Raw genomic sequence first — 19,847 nt, 5'->3', positions numbered from 1 at the left:
GCTGTATGATCACATTACTCCAAAGCCAGTAATAAATGCTAGTTCCTAGTTAGTTGCTTCCCATCATGCCCAGTATCTATAAGCTACTCTTCAGAAGCATCATCAATGCTGCTGCTAGTGCAAATATGTTACAGTGAAGGAAAAAGGAAAAGTAACTTGAAACAGTTTAAAACACCAACCAAACCCTCACACATACACACACTATGTGTGCTAATTGACTGCACAGCTAAAGCAGACAGACTGGTAGAAATTATATCAGCACTGTTTTAAAAACCATCACAATGCAAGCAGACAGTTAAATGCTTCAGGCAGAAGGGATGTTGGTATGCCTAGCTGCATCCTCCTGGGGCAAACAGCTGGAGGGAGGCAGATGCAGAAGGGAGAGGCACGGAATGCCACGGGAGGGCAGCAATATGCCTCTGCCTAAGCAAAGCCCTTTGTCCTGGAGCAGCTGTCCTAGCTCAAGGCAGATTTGTGAACACTCAACCACCAAAAACAGGGGCCAAGCCTTCACACAGAACTCAAATCCTGATTAAAAGTGCAGTATCACAGAGGTGATACTTTGCTAGGATGCTATGCTGTTATTCTCCATAAATAAAGGAATTGAAAATACCTACAGGGAGTGTTAACACTAGTCATACCCCAAATACATTAAGTCCTCGGACTGTAACTTGCTTAATTAATGGAAGGAAAGAGTTAAGTGATTTAGTTGAAAACTCCTAGTCTTGTTTCATATTTTTTTTACTTAATAGTAACTGCTGACCCATTTAAAAATCTGTAAACTAACAAAGTAACTAAAAAAGCAACTGAAAAAATCTTTTCTGTTTCGATTTTGCTCTAAGACAGCCCAGTGTGATTGCAGAGACATAAACACCACATTATCTTTTCACAATGACACAGTCTCAGCCAAACAACTGTGTGAAACCAACTAGCATAAAGAGAATGCAATTATGACTTTCTAGCTTAGTTAGGATAACATGTTCTTCATCGTAATCCCTGCTGGTTTTTTACTTCAGTGTTTTGCAATTCAAATCAATTTCGTCAGTTACAATGATACAGACTGTAGCTGTATTTCAAATGCATTAAGCCATGCTGAAGTCAAGTGATGAGAGTTGCTCAGATTAAGAAAAAAATATGCAAGCAAGACCTAGAAAAGAAAGACAGGGAGGTCTAATAGCTGGAGACCAGCAATTTTGTCTTTTGTCTGCTTAGGCACTTGTTCTTGGGCCTATTTTGAGAGTGTCAGGAATTCCGGTTAGGTTTTTTGCACTTCATTATCTCCTTGTTTTAGATCAAAATGCAAGGGAATACTGCCTATTTCAACACCTTGCATTATCATCCCAATTGGCTCTCTCCACTTGACAGTTAGTTACATAAAGCAGCAAAAATTTGTTGAAAAAAACCAAGGTAGACAGTTTCATTTACTGCAACTGTACTCACTCCTCCTCCAACACAGCTAATCACAGGTATGAGAATAACAGCCATTAAATCACTTTCGTATCATATGATTGAAACATCTGCAGATATTCCTCCAAATAATTCCCCACAGAAATGGGATGTTCACATTACCTTACCCTTGTTAGCTGGCAGGGCTCTGCAATGGACTGCTCTTCTCTGACAGATTCTGGCTTGTTTATCTCTGCCGGGAAATTCTGAGCCGCTCCATTTTTGAAGTGGTTTGCCAGGGAGATCTTCGGTTCCAACCAACTGATTGTCGTTCCTGAAGCAAAAGAAAGTTTGCGCTGAAGCTTGCTCATCCTCTGTAGGGTCAGTAAACAGCAGTTTTTCACAAAAGAGCTATGTTTTTATGGAACAAGCTGGATGCAGCCAATTCCTCCTGCAGCCAATGCCTCCAGCAGCCACTAAACAAAGGTGGTGCAATGAGACACCACCTTCAGTGATCATTAGCACAAACACTGCGATTGGCGAGCTGTAATACATGCAACTTGGACTGGAGAAACTAGTTGGTGTCATGAAAGGTGTAATCAGACACTACAGGAGGAACCCAGTATCATGGGAATGTCAAGTAAGCATTACAATTTTCTTTAACTGGTACCAAAAAAAACCAACACCAAACCAGCTTTGCACTTCTCAGCTCCTCAAAACCAGCTCAGTTCCAGGCTAAAAAGAGCTTAAAGCAGAAGTTTTGTTAAACGTGTTTTCTCTGGAGAGGGCACTTGTCTTTTCTCAGCTGCAGAGAAGGCAGGCACACGCTGTTGAATAAATAATAGCTGTCAAAAGAAAAAAAAAAGCTGCAGGGCTTGGAAAGCTATTACCCACCTGATGATTCCAGCATCTCCAGTTACTCCCAGCTAATTTATCAGAATGGATTGGGTTCCTCATTAATAATGCAAATGTTCCATTCTTTTTCAAAGGGTAATACATGTACAGGTGATTCCAGACAGGTTTTAGTGAAGAATACACAAACTGACAAACCATCTTGGCTGGGTTGCAAACAGAAATTATTAGGAAACCTGAATTTCTATCACCAGGCAGCAGCTCCCTGTGCTTAGGAACCTACACTGAGGTGTCTATTGTCTCTTCCTGTATGATACACAATCCTTTATTTCCTAACCCGTTACCTGGAACTAGGTCACAATCCTCAGCCATAACAGGTAGAGTAAACTTAATTCAATAAACAGCAGCATTTCCACCAGGAGAACACCGGGGCAGGAAAAAGGTCCAGCTTTACTAACAGGACAAAACTTTTCCCACATCAAGGTAGTTTATTCTCAGCATCTATTACTCATTAATCCATTAAATAATGAGAAACAAGAATTCCTGAGCAGCTTAAGTTTAAGCTATTTAAACAGAAGTTTCAAAGAAGTCAAAAAATAAGATGCTCAGAATGTCACTGTCACACCTTTTTGAAAAGGTTTTACTAGTCTTTAAAACCTCCTCATGACACTTGCTTTTCCAAGCTGTAACTTTCAACACAATGATCTCTACCTGCATGTTCTAGGCTGCATTTAATCCACACTCACTACCTCTGTATTAGCTTGATATTGGCTTGAATGAAGCTTTGAGCAACCTGGTCTAGTGGGGAGGTGTCCCTGCCCATGGTAAGGGGCTGGGACTAGATGATCTATAAGGGCCATTCAAATCCCTAAAATTCTATGATTCTATGACTGAATTTAACAAATAGCTTCCCTTTTATGTTCTCTATCAGCTACACCTAAAATAAACTTATGTTCTGTCTAGTTTTTGCTGTTAGGAGGGTATTTTTAAAAGATTCCAGCTACCAGCTCTGTTTTAATCTTCAGGAATGGACAAGATACCACAGTAATACACATCTTCCACTGGAAGCTGATATTTGAATCTGCTCTCAGCTATTCTGCACAGGCACAAGTTACTCTCCTTACTTGTGATCTCTTCCTTCCCTAAAATCCTTCAACTCATTTCTTTTTACACAGTTGTCAACACTTCCCCTCTGCTACAACACAGACCTCTCAGAGTCTAGAGTCTTCACTTCCAACACTTTTCTTCATGAGTTGCAAATTGTCATTATTATCCTAAGGGTGAATTGCAAAGTAACTTTCTTTAAAAAATATAATCCAGTCCATTTCACCACTTTTGACTTTCATTTAGGAAGAGTTAATAGCCGAAACTTTCTTGTTCATCTTTAAGTTTGTGATCCATGATACCCTGATGTGCTGGGGCAGTATTTTCACTCTTCTGTTTGTTTTCTGGTTTGTTTTTTTTTGTCATCTAACAATTCATAGCAAACTGGCACACTTATATAATTTCTAATCCTTCTTTTTTAAGCCCAACAAACACTTGCCCAACACATTCTTAGCAGCTAAATACCACTTTTAACAGTCCCAAAAATACTTTTTTCCACTTCATGTTTAAACTGATGTTACATGACACAAGTCTCCAACACTTCCTGCTGCACCTCAGTTGTATCTAGGCAAAGCATGGTGACCTGCTTTTCTGCTTCTGTCTTTCACTAGATAGAAAGTTTGCATTAAAATTTTTTCCTACATCATGTTAAGTTTTTCTACACTTAAACACAGAAATGGCTCCTGCAGCATTTGAATTAAGCCACAATCCTTTTTCTTTCTACATTAACTCCTGAAGCCTACCAAAAAGGCTCCACCAATTGAACCAGGAGTATCCCTCCTGAGACAAGAGGAGAAATCTAAGACAAATGGATTTTAAAAAATAACAGATAAACAGTTCTTTGCAATCCTTGAAAGGAACAAACACATTATTGTGCCTCTAGAAAGGCCACACCAGTGGGAGAGTAAAGACTGCAGAAAGGCACATGCACTCTTTTAATGGTGTTTTTAACTCTAGGCCCAGTAATACATCTTCCAATCTCCTGATTCTCTTCATCTCCCTTGGATATCAACAGAAATCTTCAAGATCTGGACACCTTCAAGCAATTTTTATTTTATATTTGGCCATTAACAAGAAGATACCAATTGAATAAGCTTTTCTCTGCATAATCTAAAAAATTTAAAACTTACAACACTTGTCAAAAAACCCAAAACAAAATGAGGAATATTGAGGTGCTCTGGAGCGGGTCCAGAGAAGAGCAACGAGGCTGGTGAAGGGACTTGAGCACAAGTGCCATGAGGAGAGGCTGAGGGAGCTGGGATTGTTGAGCCTGGAGGAGACTCAGGGGAGTCCTTATCACCCTCTACAACTCCCTGACAGGAGGTTGGAGTCAGGTGGGGGTTGGTCTCTTCTCCCAGGCAACCAGCAGGAGGACAAGAGAGCACAGAGTCAAGCTCTGCCAGGGGAGGTTTAGGTTGGATATGAGGAAGAGATTTTTTTTACAGAGAGAGTAATCAGACACTGGAATGTGCTGCCCGGGGAGGTGGTGGATTCACCATCCCTGGGGTTTTTCAAGATGAGACTGGATGTGACACTTAGTGCCATGATCTAGTAACAACAGTAGGTTTGGACTCAATGATCTTGGAGGTCTTTCCCAACCTGGCTGATTCTATGACTCTATGATGATCTTCATAGGTTATTACAGTGTTGCTCACTGGACCCTACTTACGTCCCCAGACAGAAGTCAAAGAAACACCTTAGTAGTGCACATATGGAAATGACTAAACAAAAATACTCCTTATGTTCACCTCCCACAGCTAAGCATCAATAATCAAAAAAATTCACAGGGAATTGGAAGAGTTCTTCCAGTGCAAGTAACTTCAGAGTTCAGACAAAGATTTGGAGAGATGTCATCCATCCAGCTTTTCATTTTTAAAATTAAATTTTCAACTGAAATTCAGCAAAAAAAGTCAATTTATCCTGTTCACATATTATCTTTTAACGCCAGTGGTGATTTTAGAATCACAAACTCTGTTCACATAGCTTTAATACTTTTATAGTTTTAATACCTTTATACAGCATATTTTTTCATCTTAGAAGCTAAACTAATTACAGCTCCAAAATAATATGCCATGGTAAAGCAGGTACCACAAATATGATAGGAATATGGGAAAGATAAGGCAAGAGACAACTTACTAATGTACTTTGTAACATACTTACCATATCTACTGATCTGTTGTGCAAGACAAGCATTTGAAAATCCTCAAAAGGTTTTTGATCACAAAAAGCCACAAAGTAAACCCATGAAAAAAGGCACAGTAAGATGCAGAATTTACAAACAACAACGAACACATTCAGTTCCATACACTGCACATGAATTAGGTAGAACAATTCTGCTAAGCTCTTACTTGCACAGAAGTGATCAATTGTGCAGACGTGGCAACATTTTTGTCTGGGGTCTGTGAATGGACAAATTTTCACACCAATGACCAGTAGGGTTTGTGGTTTGTGGGGTTTCTGTTTGTTTGGGTGGTCAGTTGTTTATTAAAACAGGTTTTCTTTTTTTCCTTAACCTTTAACCAATCTAACTTACAAGTCTGTTCTGGCCTCAGAATGGAATGCAACACTAGACTCAGCCCATGATTTAGACTAGGATAGTAACTCAAATCAAGAAAACTGATATACAAACAGTATTGATAATATAACCTATGCAAATGTGGAGCTTTGTATTTTAATGTTTAACTAGAAATGGAAGCTACACACATGTAAATGCTTATAATAGGTATTTAGTGTGCTAAAAAAATACTAAGACAGCCTTCTTGATGAAGTGCCTTATGTGCTTCATTCTGTTGTGAAAGCTCCACAATTAGATGTTACCTATTTGCAGCTGCTGCCACAGACTTCTTGACAGAATAAACTATCAAAAAAAGTGTACTACATGCATGAAATTCCACCCAACACTGGCAAGAGAGGCTCTGGAAAAAAATCAGAAACCAGGCAGTCAGCAGTTCTCTTTGCCCACGTGAAACTGGATTTAGTGGAACAAACATTTTTGCAAGAAGGAAAGGATCTGCATTTGTTACAGAGTTCTGCTCTCTGTGAGCACCTATACCCACCTGCTGGTAAGGATCCCTTCTGCTGAGAAGCATGTTGTAACTGGAGAATATGGAAACAGTCATTTAAGCAGTTCATGGTTGCCATGGAAGTTGCTTTGAGCATTAACAGGTCTTGATCCAAGGATGTAAGGTGACCGGAGACAGGAAGGCATTCTATGCTCCTGATCAAGTCTCTCTGCTGGCCCTCAGCCTGAGACATCATCTGTCAAACAAAGCAGTCACTTATCAGGTGGTAGAAGTGCTGTGTGATGTGTTCAGCTGTGCACACATAGAAGATACCAAACGATTTTATGACAGTAATAAAACTACAAGGTAACAGATGTATGTAACGTTACCTGCACATTTTTTTCCTTGATGCAGCTACTACAGAGTCATTAAATGCACAATCAATTTCCCACAGCAATACAAGGCACCTTATCAACAAGCACAACAATAACAAAGTGACTTAAAAAGAAAGCAGAGGAATTTGAACACGGTACTTGCTGCAGCAAATATCAAACACTTTCATGCCCAGCTGATAGGGATGGGGGTGGGGAGGAACCCCACACACACTCTGTCTGAGGAGTAATTCCAGGCTGTCCTCTGCACAGACTGGAAAAGGAACTGCTACCTGTGGGTACAAAAATCTTTTCACTCCCTACAAGAAAAGATGCAGCACTTTAAAGGAAAATACTCGTATGACTCATTTTGGCTCAAACCATATAGGATTCTCATTTGTTGCCTGCACTGACACTACACTTGGGATCACCATCTCACCATTTACTTGGCAGAGAGGGAAGAAAAGCCAGCAGGATTTTCATCTTCACTGTGTGTTCAAATTGCAGCTTTCCTGTTGTCCCCCCTCGCTCTCCTCCATGCTCCTTTACTCTTTCATACAGAACTCCTCATCCCTAAATCACAGAACCTGCAACAGCACATTTGCCCACAAAGAGGTACAGAGGCAAAGCACACCAGCCAGCAAGCAGCACTTTCCTCTTCATACTCAGAGAAGCAAAATGTTATGTGATTTTGAATCCCAGGGATGAAAGCAAACTCCTACACATGCTAGTCCCCTTTCTGGAGAGGGACAGCAAACAGCACCAGTACAACTGGACAGCACTATTCTGCAATCACTATGTGCTCTGGCAGTTCAGATAAATGTTAAGACAGATTGATTTAGCAGAGCAGCAGAATTTCTTTAAGGAATCTGAGATGCATTCATGTATTTAACTGCTATGGTACTACATAGGTTTACAATTCACCAATCCTAGCAATACCTTATTGATTATTTTTCTTCAGTGCTTCTGTCTGCAATCCCTTCCAGGAACTGCTTTTAAGATTTTATGCAATAAATACTTTAGGAACACGTATTCATCCAAGCTCAGGATATGTGGTATTTGGAATGTTTAAAGGCTTGGCTATGTAGCCTGCTAAGGTGTGAATTTAGAGAGCATTGGCTCTTTCTAAATGACATGAACTGTGCAGAGTCAGCATTAGCATGTCCCAAGAGCAACAGGGCAGAAAGCTAGTAGAACACTTAGTTATATATAGCCTTGGCTGTGCAAACACACCAGCTGCTATCACAACATGGGTCTCATTTTTCCTCCAGTCACTAATGTGATAAAAGTCTTTGTGTGCAGCTTTTTTCACATACTTTGAAAAAGTGTGTTTGATTAAAAAAAAACAAAACCCACAGATGAGTTGACAAATCACCACGATCCTTCTGGTGACCTTCACTGTTAGTAATTTACTATGTGGTAGGACCTTAGCACTTCACTCCAGGATCAAGACAGACAATAGGACAAGCCATGCTACGCTCAGCATTGAAGTTCAAGTATTCATCTCCTCTGTCAGAGAACACACTTTGAACAGCACTAAGTTTTTCCCTATTTATACACTCAGATTTGGAAAAAAATAGTGCCAGGAGAGGAAAAGCACTGAGACTAAAAATACAAAACCTTTGAGAAGTACAGAAGCTATTGTTCTCACTTTGCAAACACACACACCTGCATTTAGTGCAAGTCAGCATAAAGATCCTCTTAAATCTCCTGCTTTGCAAGGCATCCAAGTCAGCAGCATGACACGTGTTCAGCCAAGAACAAGGAGAAGTTGAAAGGAAAGGGACTGACAGAAGACCCAGCTAGATCCTTTGAAAGAGAAGTTGCTCTTCCCACAGCTTCTCAAACAGAATTTCTAAGTGTTTGAGCTGTATCATGCTCAGGTGTAACAGGACCTGCCCTGTTAAGTACTCTATCTAAAAAAACCCAGTAGGCATTGTAGCTAACAAACATTTTAGCCTATAAAGGGCAAGCAAACTAACATTCAGAAAAACTACTGTTACTGAGGATTCCTATCTGTACAGGTCAGAAATTTTTAAGTTGATAAATAATCATGCTGTGTCACCAAAGTCAGTAGCAACCAAAGCAGAACATGAAGTTTCCTGTGCTCTTTGCAATGCCAAGAAAAATCACTCCACTTTACCTCCTGCTCAGTGAGAAACCCAATTAGAGGATGCAACCCACTGCTTCAGCTCACACACAATTCTCCTTCCTCCCTGAAATTTTGAATGCCATATTGCCATTTGAAAAGTCAAGAAGTGAAAAAGCCATTTCTGAAACATTACCTCACTTAAAGGCAGCTTCTCAATTACCAAAATACAACAACAACAACAAAAAAAAAGAGATAGAAACTGCTAAGAGAACTGCTAGCACGAATTCTGTAGAATAATGCCATGTTCTGTCCTGCCACTGTTTTCATGCAATAGGTAGGCAAATGCAAGTACTATTTAAGTTTACCAAATGTTCCAAGTGCTGTAATAAGAAGTTTATCACAAGTCAAAGGTAATTTGATGAATCAAACTGAAAAGCAACTACCTGTAAAGTTTCAGTTCTAAAATGAATTTGGAAAACAAACTTCTCTTTCACTAGATAAAGCAGGTGAATCACTTTATAAAGCACAGAAGCCACAGGGATGCCAGAAGTTTTCCTGGGTACCTGGCAAGACCTCACATGTCTTTGCATTAGCACTGTAAGAGACTTTACTGCTATTAGAGGCTAAAACCAGGATGGCAGCAGTCAGCCTTTTGCAAGACATCTGCAAGAACAGCCTGCTGTGGGCAGAGAGATTCACAGATTCCAAGGTTTAAGGAGGCAGTCACCTTGTGTGGCCTACTGAATAATTACCCCTAAGTCCCTGATATAAATCAAGGAACAATGATGATGGCAGCAAACCATAGAGGGAAAGTATATGCAATACTCATTTACTGCTGAACTTAACCACAATGCTCAGACAGATAATTTAAGGTTAATGAGGCTCACAATACTCTTCTGTCCCACTTTGTGTCTAAGTTCAATTTCTAACCATTCATGCTTCCTGCATCTTTAATTGCTAATTAAAAAGCCCTCCATTAGAAACTTGTATTTGCCAAGTAATGTATCACACTACACTAACTACACTATTAGCATTAAAACACTTGTTAACATCTATACTACCACTAAGTAACACATGGCTGCAATTCAGCAACAAATTTTGTTTTAGTGTTATCTTTAGATTTGCATGATCTACCCTGTAAATATTCACAAGTTAAATCAACCAGTAGTCAGTCTGTTCTGTCAGTCAAGATGGAAAGGTAATTATTTCTGGTTGTCTAACCTCAAAACACACTCCACCTGAATGTGTAGTGAAGAAAACAGGTTTCTGAATTACTCTCCCTTCGGTCACATCCATGCCTAGACAATTTGTCTAAATTAATTAGCATACCAGAAAGTGGTGTTAGCATTCTTACATATCAATCATGAGCAAGCTCTTCTTAGTCATAGGAGATACAAGCACAGCTTAGTCAGCTCTTCTATAGTTTGACATGGGAAGAAAAGTTTATAATGATATCACAGTTTGTGATGTTATACTTCCTGAAGGATATTCCCTTGTCACCTGCAGTGCTAGGACTTGCAAGGATAAAAACATGCACAGTTCTACCTTCAGTATCAGGATACTACTGCAGAGTACAAAAATCACAAATATACACTACATACTTCTACAATTAGCCAGGACAAGTTCCTTATCCTCGCACAGCTGTGCAGTAACAGCTTAGGATATGCTACTAACAACATATCCAACTAAGAACAGCAGGTTTCTCCACAGCGCTACAAACATCACAACAGCTCTCTCAAAAGACTTTAAGATAATTTAAGGCATACAAACCTCTCTAACATCTACAAGGTGATCTGGCTGCATAATGGGAACTCTTTTTCCAGTTGGCAATCTGTGATGTCCAACATTGAAGAAGGAAACTGCATTTTGACTGGGTCGTCTTTGCACACCAGGAGAGTTGGCACTGCCTTGGGATGCGAGAGAGAAGCTGCGAGATTTCAGAGGAGGGTTGTTCTAGTGAATAAATAAGCATATTGAGACACATTTAAAATTAATTCATAATAACCAGCAAATGTTCTACTGTGAAAGATACAACAGAACAGTTCAAGTCTTATTTTTTATAGAGCAAGGACAGCTGACAAAGCCCTAATAATGTATCAGTAGCAACTGCTAAATATTTTTTGCACTATCTGCTGCCAGTTGCCCTGTTTTACAGCCTAATTATAAGCAATCTGTGAAATGAGGTTGATTATCAATAAGTATCACTGCTCTGACTCGAAAATTAGTCCTTGATCTGCAACAGTACCAGAAATTGACTCCTAACAGACCCTGCAAGGACAGAGCTGACATTTAAGAGAAAGGAATTTCATTTAGAACTACCAATGGAACTTATCTCTTACAACAAAGTCAGCTAACAAGTGTGGATTGTAACTTAAAAGCAAGGTTTTATTCAGGTATCAGAACACACGTTATGGCAATCAGGAGGTTCTGTAAAATACACTATATTCACAACCACCACAAGGTTAGCAAAGGAAGCAACAGTGCTCAGCTATAGTGTTGGGGACTTGCTTCTCAAACATGGTAATTCATCCTAAATTTATTTGTGGGCTGTTGAGTGGTTTTCAGAAGAAGAGTAAAGGTTAAAACAGTAAAGCTCCCAAAATGGAGGGGCTTCACCAACACTATTTGTCCTGTTTCGTCGCCCATTAACAAACAACACAAACCCACTGGAAAATACTGGGCTAATACTCCAATCTTTCATCTCTACCTTCTGTTCAAACACCAGCTCACGAGTACCTGCTGCTCAGGGAAAACCACTCAGCTCTTCAAAAGCAAATGGACTTCCATTTGTTTCATTCCTACAGCATATTTCTATTAGATGTCAGCTATTACTCAGAAAAATGTTCCTTGACATGTTTCAAGCCCAATCACGTGCCCTTTTGTAGTATTTATCTTAGATGACAGGACAGTTGTATTTGCAGCTACCTCTACCATCAGCCAAAATTATTCTTCCCCATGAAAACATCAATGATACAATACCTTTCCAATAGCTTCTGTGTGATGCTGTGTGCATATCTGCAGCCTGCTAACCCAGTGCTGCCTCTCTTTAGCATCAGTAGCTAATGAAAGCAAACCAAAAGGATTATGTTAATGAAGACATTTCAAAGCATGAGCAAAAATGACTGCTTAATTCTTTACAACACTCACAAGACCTTAAAAGAATAATTGCTTTGTACTGTTAATCTAAAACTTGTTCACCTGTAATAACTATAACATGTAATCATGTTCAACATAAATGGTATATACTTTTTTCTTTCTTGCTTGCTATTTTTGGGCTGCAAAATTAATTCTAAAAAAGCAACAAACCATAACTCCCCTCACACATATCATAATCTAGCAACATGAAACATTTGCCTGGAGTAAGAGTAAGGTGCCCTGAATTAGTAAATGACAGCAAGTCCTCAAGGCAAGAAATCCTAAAAGTTATTTGCCCAGATTTCTGTAGCCTACAAAAACAGAAAATGAGCTTTTATAACCACCATGAGGCCAAGATAACAATGCAGTTGTCTTCAGTCATCCACACAGTACTGTTACCTACTATGATTTAGAAAACTGAATTAGTACAACTTAAGGACATTATACATGAAGATTAAACGCTATTCTACACATATGAAGTTCATGGTCTTCTGAAGGCCATCAAACCCAAAAATAATGGAATTCTCCATAAAGACAGACAGTTTCCAACTGAAGAGTGGGATGAAAGCTTCGCATATCATTCTCATTGCAGCAGTCTGCCAAACAACTTCTCTTACTTTGGCCATGCAGCCAAGCCCAGCCAAGCAGCCACAGGTGAGAGCTGCGACTGTCCTCTAGTGGAAGAATCCCCTGTCCAGAATCCAGGTCCTACCTCTTAGTTTATACTGCTCCCCACTGGCAGCATTGACTGTGAAGGTATGAGAGTCTTCATCACTGGGTGAAATGACAGCTCCAGCTAGCTGCAGGGTACCTCTGGGCTTTAGATGTCTAGACTGCTCATTCACAAAGTACTCCAGCAGGCCAGCATCGTTGTTTAACACAAAAAACCTGCAATGATAAAGCAAATACACCACATAAAACCAGCTCCTTTTCCATTTTTGTATGGGTATGGTAGTACAGAGAGAAGTCAATACTTTCATTACAAGTTGGCACAGATGGAATTGGGACTTAAAGATTTGAGTCAGGACAACCCCAAACATACAATTATGTCCCCAAGATGGCAGAAGAAATAATTTCTTAGCATTTTTTTCTCAGAGACCAGATATTGCACAACAGCACAACATGCCCACAGAAGAGCACTACTACAAGATATTGGGCATCAAAAGAATATCCTGAACCTCTAGGGCTTAATACATCCTTAAACTATATAAACTAAGGGTCAAACAGCTGAGGTACAAAACAGTGAAACTGAAGCAGTTCCAGATTTAAAAAGAAAAATCATTGAAGTGGCCATTATGCCTCAATTATTCACTTGAGTTTAATGATGAGTATACTGGCACAAGTTGCTGCACACTGGTGGCAGCACAGGCAATTGGCCAGTGTGGTATGCAAAGCACTTGTCTCTCCAATATTGATTTGGTTGCACTGTGCTGCTCTAGTAACAACATCAACCAGGGAGTCTGACCGGAGAATGTCCTCTGACACAGAAAAGCAAGTTATTCCAGGGGAGTTTCCAGACATCCTGGGGAACTAAAGGGAAAAGATTGCTTGAATTTGAATTTACAGTAAAGAAGTCTTAATAATTTTTTTAAATGATGGTATGAGTTGGCATAAAGCTGAAGACTCAGCAGAAAACACAAATACAATATATTTTAAAGGAAAAGGAGGGAAAAACCTAAAGCTGTACATGCTGTTTACACATACAAGCAGTTACAAGCCACCAAATGAGTTAACTGCTTTGTATTTCCTGTGCCTGCCTTTTATTCATGTCTTAATGCAAATATGAGTCATCTACACATTAGCTTAATCTGTATTGAGAAAAGCATATGATTTGCATAAAGTTTGTCTAATAGAAAAAGGAAAATCTAAGCATTACTAAAAAAAAATCTGAAACATGTTCATTTAGATGCTGCAATGACCAACATTACTAAAAAGCACCATGAAAACTGAGCAACCTGGTCTAGTGAAAGTTCTCCCTGCCCATGGCAGGGAGGTGGAACTAGCTGATCTTTAAGGTCCCTTCCAACCCAAACCATTCTATGATCCATGACTGCTGAAAAAACTTACCGATATTGCCAACCAGTGACCAGATTGGTATACTTCATTAAGTAGCCATAAATATTTTCCATGTGGTCGCTATCAAAAGAGAGAGAAAAGCAGTCAGATAACACCAAACATATTTCAGATCTTCACAGATTCCAAGCATCATTATCTAGACTCAGAAGAGGAATTTTTGTCGCCATCTTTAGAATGACATTCATTTCAATAAAGCTACATTTAACAGATTTTCCAGCCTCATTCCTAAAATAATTTCTTAAGACACTTTAACCACTTAGTGAATTTCAGAGCATAATTAGCTCCACCAACACTTGTTTTGCTCCACAGGCACTTCTGGACACATTTGTACAAGTTTCAGGTAATTAAGGACTTAGTATCCATGCTGCTTCTGGTCCCTGCTCCCTCTTCTAAGTGAGCTTTGTGTTTTTGGACTCCTGAACAAAATCAACTTCCACTAGCTGATTAACAGAATCTTGACCATGGTAACCAACAAAAACAGTTCTTAGGTACTCCTACATCATCTTGGTGTTATTAATGCCCAGCACCCTTCGCCCTACAGAAAGTCATGCTCCTGAACAGATGTTCTACTGAACACAACATGCAGCTGCAGGTCACATCAAGACACTCTGAAATCCAAAGCAGGAGCCAAAACATCTCCTCCTCTGGCCTGGCAGGAAAATCAAGTAAATTCTCTTTCAAAAACTCAACTTGCAACATCCACCAAACACGAGAATCCATTGAGGGCATTTGGCATGGAAGCTTACTATCACTACAGGCAAAATACATTACCACTTCTGAAAATCAAGTGCCCCTAAATAAGGCTCATGAGTACTACGGATACAAACTGCTCTCTTTAAGACCACAGTTTAAAGACATATTTTATGCTCTATGTTATCATAATTCTAGAAATGCCACCTCAATGTCTTTCCCTCTTACAGCAGGGCAAAATCCTACACTGAAGAACACACTCTTGATAGACAATTCAGGCCCAGCATGAGAAAGAAAGTTCCTATTATTCCAACAAAGAATTGAAACAGTGATCCAGATATCAGACGCTATTTGCTTTTTTAAAAGAAATTTGTATTTATGCCACCTGATTTAGATTTCGGGTTAATATTTCTGTAGCTGGCAATACGTTGAAGATTAAATTACATTATTCAGAGTCCATTGAAGGAGTCTGTCCTGGCTGCTAAAAGGTCAAAGTAGCCCCATATCAGCAAAACAGGAAAGGTGGGGAAAAAACAGGACTACTAGAGCCAAGGGATCATCTCCATTAGTAGGTTTTGGTTGCAAACATAGTTGGACTAAGTATTGGGGTAAATCTCAAGTAATAGCTGAAGCTGCTGTCTACACCTCACTGACAGTGTCAGTGTCACCACATTAATTAGGTACCTGACAGCTCAATAAATATGTTACACTGTTTAATCCTAAAGGAATGACACTAATGAAAACCAAGTAAATCATTGCTATATGAGTCAATGCTGTATCACTGCCATTCAGTAATACTACTCAAACAAGAGAAGCAAGAATGTATGTTTTTGAAGAAAAAACAAGTTGCTGACTTTAAATGCCACATTTAAATGCAAAAATAGGTGTTCTAGCTACTACTGCAGCAATTACTATTGCAGTAATATCCTGCAATGGAGAGCAGCCAGCAGGACTATCTAGGAATTTAATTTCTAATAGCTCATTAAGTGGTACTACAGATAAAAATAAAACTGAGGAGAGCAGAGGGTGTTCAGGCTATCGTGTATTTTAAATGTGCAAAAAAACTGAAGGAGACATAATCAAACTCATCCTCTGCAGACGCCTCTCATTTGTTATTATTGGCATACAAGGGAAGTACAGTTTAGACTTGCTTGCTGTCTTAATTTAGCTGAAAATTATGAGATTGCCTAGTCATAAAGATCTATGAGCTTGGGTTTTAATCATCTGGAAATTGTCCCTAGCCACAGCTAATGGTTTTTCAGTTTCAGTGAATGCAAGTTTCACCCTTGCTTTTTTTCACTGAGACATTGTACGTAGCACAGTGGGGCTAGAGCCCCTGCACCCTCCTATTAACTAACATGCCTAAATCACAGGTACCTTTAACAGAACCCAAGAAAAATCAGAGAATTCACTTCAGGCTTGAACGAATACAGCAGGACTATGTGTATGGCCTATGGAAATCCATTCATCTGACAAGGGTGAAGTAAACAGTATTTGATAAAAATTATTTGATAGTATTTTTTCAGGGTGAAGGATGAGAGAGATCTGACTTTGTCAGTCTTCAGAAAAAGGAAGAAGCCACTGCAGAAGGGAGTGCAGCTCTTCTGGTGATACACTTTGACATCAAATCACCACTTAACGACATTTTGCCTTCACTCACATGTTCCTCTCCACCTGGATTTTCACTTTGACTAGACCCAAACTTCTCCAAATGCTTCCTTTCATATCCCTAGCCTCATCAGTCCCAAATGTTGGAGGGTTTAACTGAAGGACTTGGACAACAGCCCCCAGAGAAGTCTGAGAACACACAAGCCAGTCACCTCCAGCACCGTGGGCACTGCCAATCTGAAAGGAGCAGGTTGCAGCAAATGAACATGAGTGCAGGGTGTTAAACACACTGAGAACTGTGTTTTAGAATCCCTAACTGCACACAGGGTCCCCAAACCCTGTATCTCTAACAGAGGAGCTGTAACTCAGTGCACAAGGTGGAGCTCAGAAGCACACCCAGCAGGTATCTCTCGTTCACAAATAAAATGACCTCGTGCACCTGCACAGGCTGATAGAAATGTACTAAGCACCAGGGGCCAAACCTCAGTGTGGAATAGCCCAACAAGCAGCAGCAGTGACTGCTGCAGATCCCACAACAGCTGCTGGGGGGGATTCCTTATGGAATAACCTCTGCAGTAGGGAAGGAGTATTACACCCCAACTACCAGGGATCAGAGACTAAGCTGTGAGAGACTGGAGAATGTTAGAAGAGCCAAAGTCCAAAGAGATGGAACATGAACAGAGGTCCCTGCTAAATGAGTCACTTCTTGGACAATATTATTTTCCTTCTTAATTACACTTATGCACCTGCATCAAAACTGCACTAACTCAAAAGCCTCTATTTAGTTTCCACCCTGCGAAAGGCTGGGCAAACTTTTAGCATCCATGCTGGTGACAGAGAGTCTGCCTGAAGGGTAGGAAAAACTTGGATAATACTCAAAACACTTCCCTTGACAGTGTAAGGGCCTAGAGGCAAACAAATAAGCAGATATAACAGTAAAAAGCACAGGTCTTATAGGCACTGTTCAGTCTCTCTGGGCGTGAATTCCCACACCACATTGGTCAGGGAATTCTCAACATTTGAACTGAAGATTATTTTTAAATAAGTAACAATTTTATACACTACAGAAATCTAAATCTAGTCTGCAAATTGCAATTCACAAAAAGTCAATTCTGTAACTGCACAAAAACCCATGACAGAACTACAGTTAACCTCCTAATCTTCTTCTGGGTAAGCACTAGTACTTTCTTATGAATACAGAAAAATATTCTCAGTATTATTTATGAACAAGGCCAGGGATTATAACTAGAGCATTTCTTCAAGAATTAATGCCTCCACAGCAGGAGTTAAACTAAGATATTTGTTGTTGCTAAAGCAATGTTGAAAGGTAGTTAACACCACAAAAAAAACACAGAAAACCCAGTGATGTCTCACTAGTATGGAACTAACAGCAAAGGTCTACAGAGCACTACAGAAAGCTTTTAAGATGGCAGACTGAGAACTTGAGGTTGAGGTTCGGCACTGGCTCTGCTCACAGATAACCACAGCTCGTAAAATATGAGTAAGGTCTTCCCTGAAGCCTGGTGCTGGTAAAACCTGTTTCAAAGTCACCTCTGTACTTCAGAAGCCTCCACAGTTCCTCACATTGAGCTTTTTGACTTCTAGAAAACAGATTTCAGAAGTGAAGTTGAACAGACACCGAACAACTTATCTCAACGCTGACAGTGAGGTCTGGCTACCTTGGGATCTTTCCCAACTTTAGTCTCTTTGCATTCACACTGCTGCCTACGTGACTGCACATGTACCTATGGGGTGCTGTTGTTGCTATTCAAAATGCTCACCACAATCTCAGATCGTCAAAGGAACACCAACAGCTCAGCAGTAATGAGTCAACAACCCCTAAAGGCCTTATTTCTGCAGAAATTCACATGTCTTGTCAAAGAAAGGAAATGTTGCAACAGACATGTCACAGCCTTAAAGATGTAAAAAAACAAGATTTGATTTTAACTCTTGCTATGAGCAAGTATACTCACTCCTAAGTGAGGATACTATACAAATCACAATTTAGGAAAAAATTATGCAGGAACTTGTGGTACAACATCTGAACTCCAGCCCAGCACATCTACCAGCTCCCAAAATCTGTTATTTTTCCCCAGTGGCTGAACATCACTGAACTTATTTATCACTCATTTATCACATTTCAGTTTATAAATATTGTGAGACAGACTGAAACTGTCCATGTAAGCAAATGACAGAAATCTATGAACAATTCCACATCAGTTCATATTCTTTCCAGAAAATCATCCCTCCCCTACGTGAAAGATGTTTACTACCAGTCAGATTTCTACATATCTGCATGCCTCTAAAATACAACAGGAATAAAAGATTCACGGAGGTTCATTGTTAGCTTGTTTATCCTTTCCTAGTTTTACTTGTCATTTTCTAGCAAGCCCCAAGTTGCAGCAGCTGTCAGTGCCTTGCAGGGTGGTCTCCTGTCCTGAGGGAGAAATGAGATAAGAGACAGTCAGGCCAAATTCCCCTGTATCCTGTTTACATGCAGCACCCCAGCTTTGAGCACAGACACTGAGGAACAGCAGTCCCGTAATGACGTCTTTCAGGAGCTCCTGCCAAGACACTCAAGCTCACACCTGACAACTGCTGGGCCAACACTTTCTTTGAGAAGAAACAGCGATGCAAAAGGCTTCCCCACCCTTTTTATACCCCTCACATGTAGGTCTCCCCCCCAAAAGCCCCACAAAAACAAACCACTGCTAGCAGTGGCACAAAATTACACCCATCTAGAAGGCAATTAAAGAATAGTTTCAGGACTGCCCTTCTGATGATTTTAATTTTTTTGGGACCCAGACAGCACCATGTGGGATACTTGGAGCAGCCAAGTCTCTGAAGACTCAATAGCTGTCTGAAGAGCAAAGGCAGCAGCCAAAGGCTTCCCCACAGACCTGCCTAAGGCCTGACTTCAAGAGTCAACTGAGTATGTGTGGATTTGCTTCCAGCAGGAAGGACAACCAGGAGACTAGAACCTACACATGATGTCAGGGAGGGCTCCTGAAGGGGGATCCAGTCTCCAGAGCTGCCACCACCACTCTACGACAGTGCCTTTGGGCCCGGGCCAAGGGAAGAAGCTCCTTTCTACTGACCTCACAACCAGATGCAGAACCCCGGTCAAAGAGCCTGTCTTTATATTACAAGCTAGCAAAGCATAAAGAAAAAGAGAATAAAGAAAGGAGGCCGTAAGAATGCAAACAAATGAGTGATTTTGACTATATGGGTCGGAAAAAGCTGTAACCCTTTTCAGGGAACTGGTTCATCTCTATCTGCCCACAGCCTCACTGTTGGCAACAGCTTGCTGTTTCCTCACTCAGCACTGCAAAGTGCTTATCTACAATACACTGATTCCCCTTTTCCTTACAAGGAAGGAAGAACAGGGGAAAAGAAAAAGGGGGAAAACCCCAAACAACTGTGTCAGCAACAGACACTTTGGCCACATCTTCTGCAATTGCAAAGATCACCTGCTCCCAAGTTAAGCACGCTTCAGTCCCACAGCTCCGTGATGCAAGAGCAGATTCTCCA

The 19,847-nt window shown here is 40.2% G+C and overlaps 1 protein-coding gene across 1 annotated transcript; it reads right to left on the bottom strand.

Annotated features, from left to right (window-relative positions):
• Positions 1–1,574: 1,574 nt before the first annotated feature.
• On the bottom strand, positions 1,575–14,076 carry LOC103797044 (oxysterol-binding protein-related protein 11-like; the record flags this gene model as incomplete). The annotated part of the gene is made up of 6 exons (XM_009069240.1): positions 14,010–14,076; positions 12,655–12,830; positions 11,787–11,866; positions 10,578–10,760; positions 6,399–6,600; positions 1,575–1,720 (listed from the first exon to the last, which is right to left on the bottom strand). Coding segments are annotated over exons 1-6 (849 nt in total), but the record flags the coding sequence as incomplete, so codon positions are not given.
• Positions 14,077–19,847: the final 5,771 nt, after the last annotated feature.

This window comes from Acanthisitta chloris, unplaced genomic scaffold (assembly GCF_000695815.1).
Source record: "Acanthisitta chloris isolate BGI_N310 unplaced genomic scaffold, ASM69581v1 scaffold19162, whole genome shotgun sequence".
NCBI lineage: Eukaryota > Metazoa > Chordata > Aves > Passeriformes > Acanthisittidae > Acanthisitta > Acanthisitta chloris.
The sequence above is the reverse complement of the archived record's forward strand: the minus strand, read 5'-3'. Positions and strand labels throughout refer to the sequence as shown.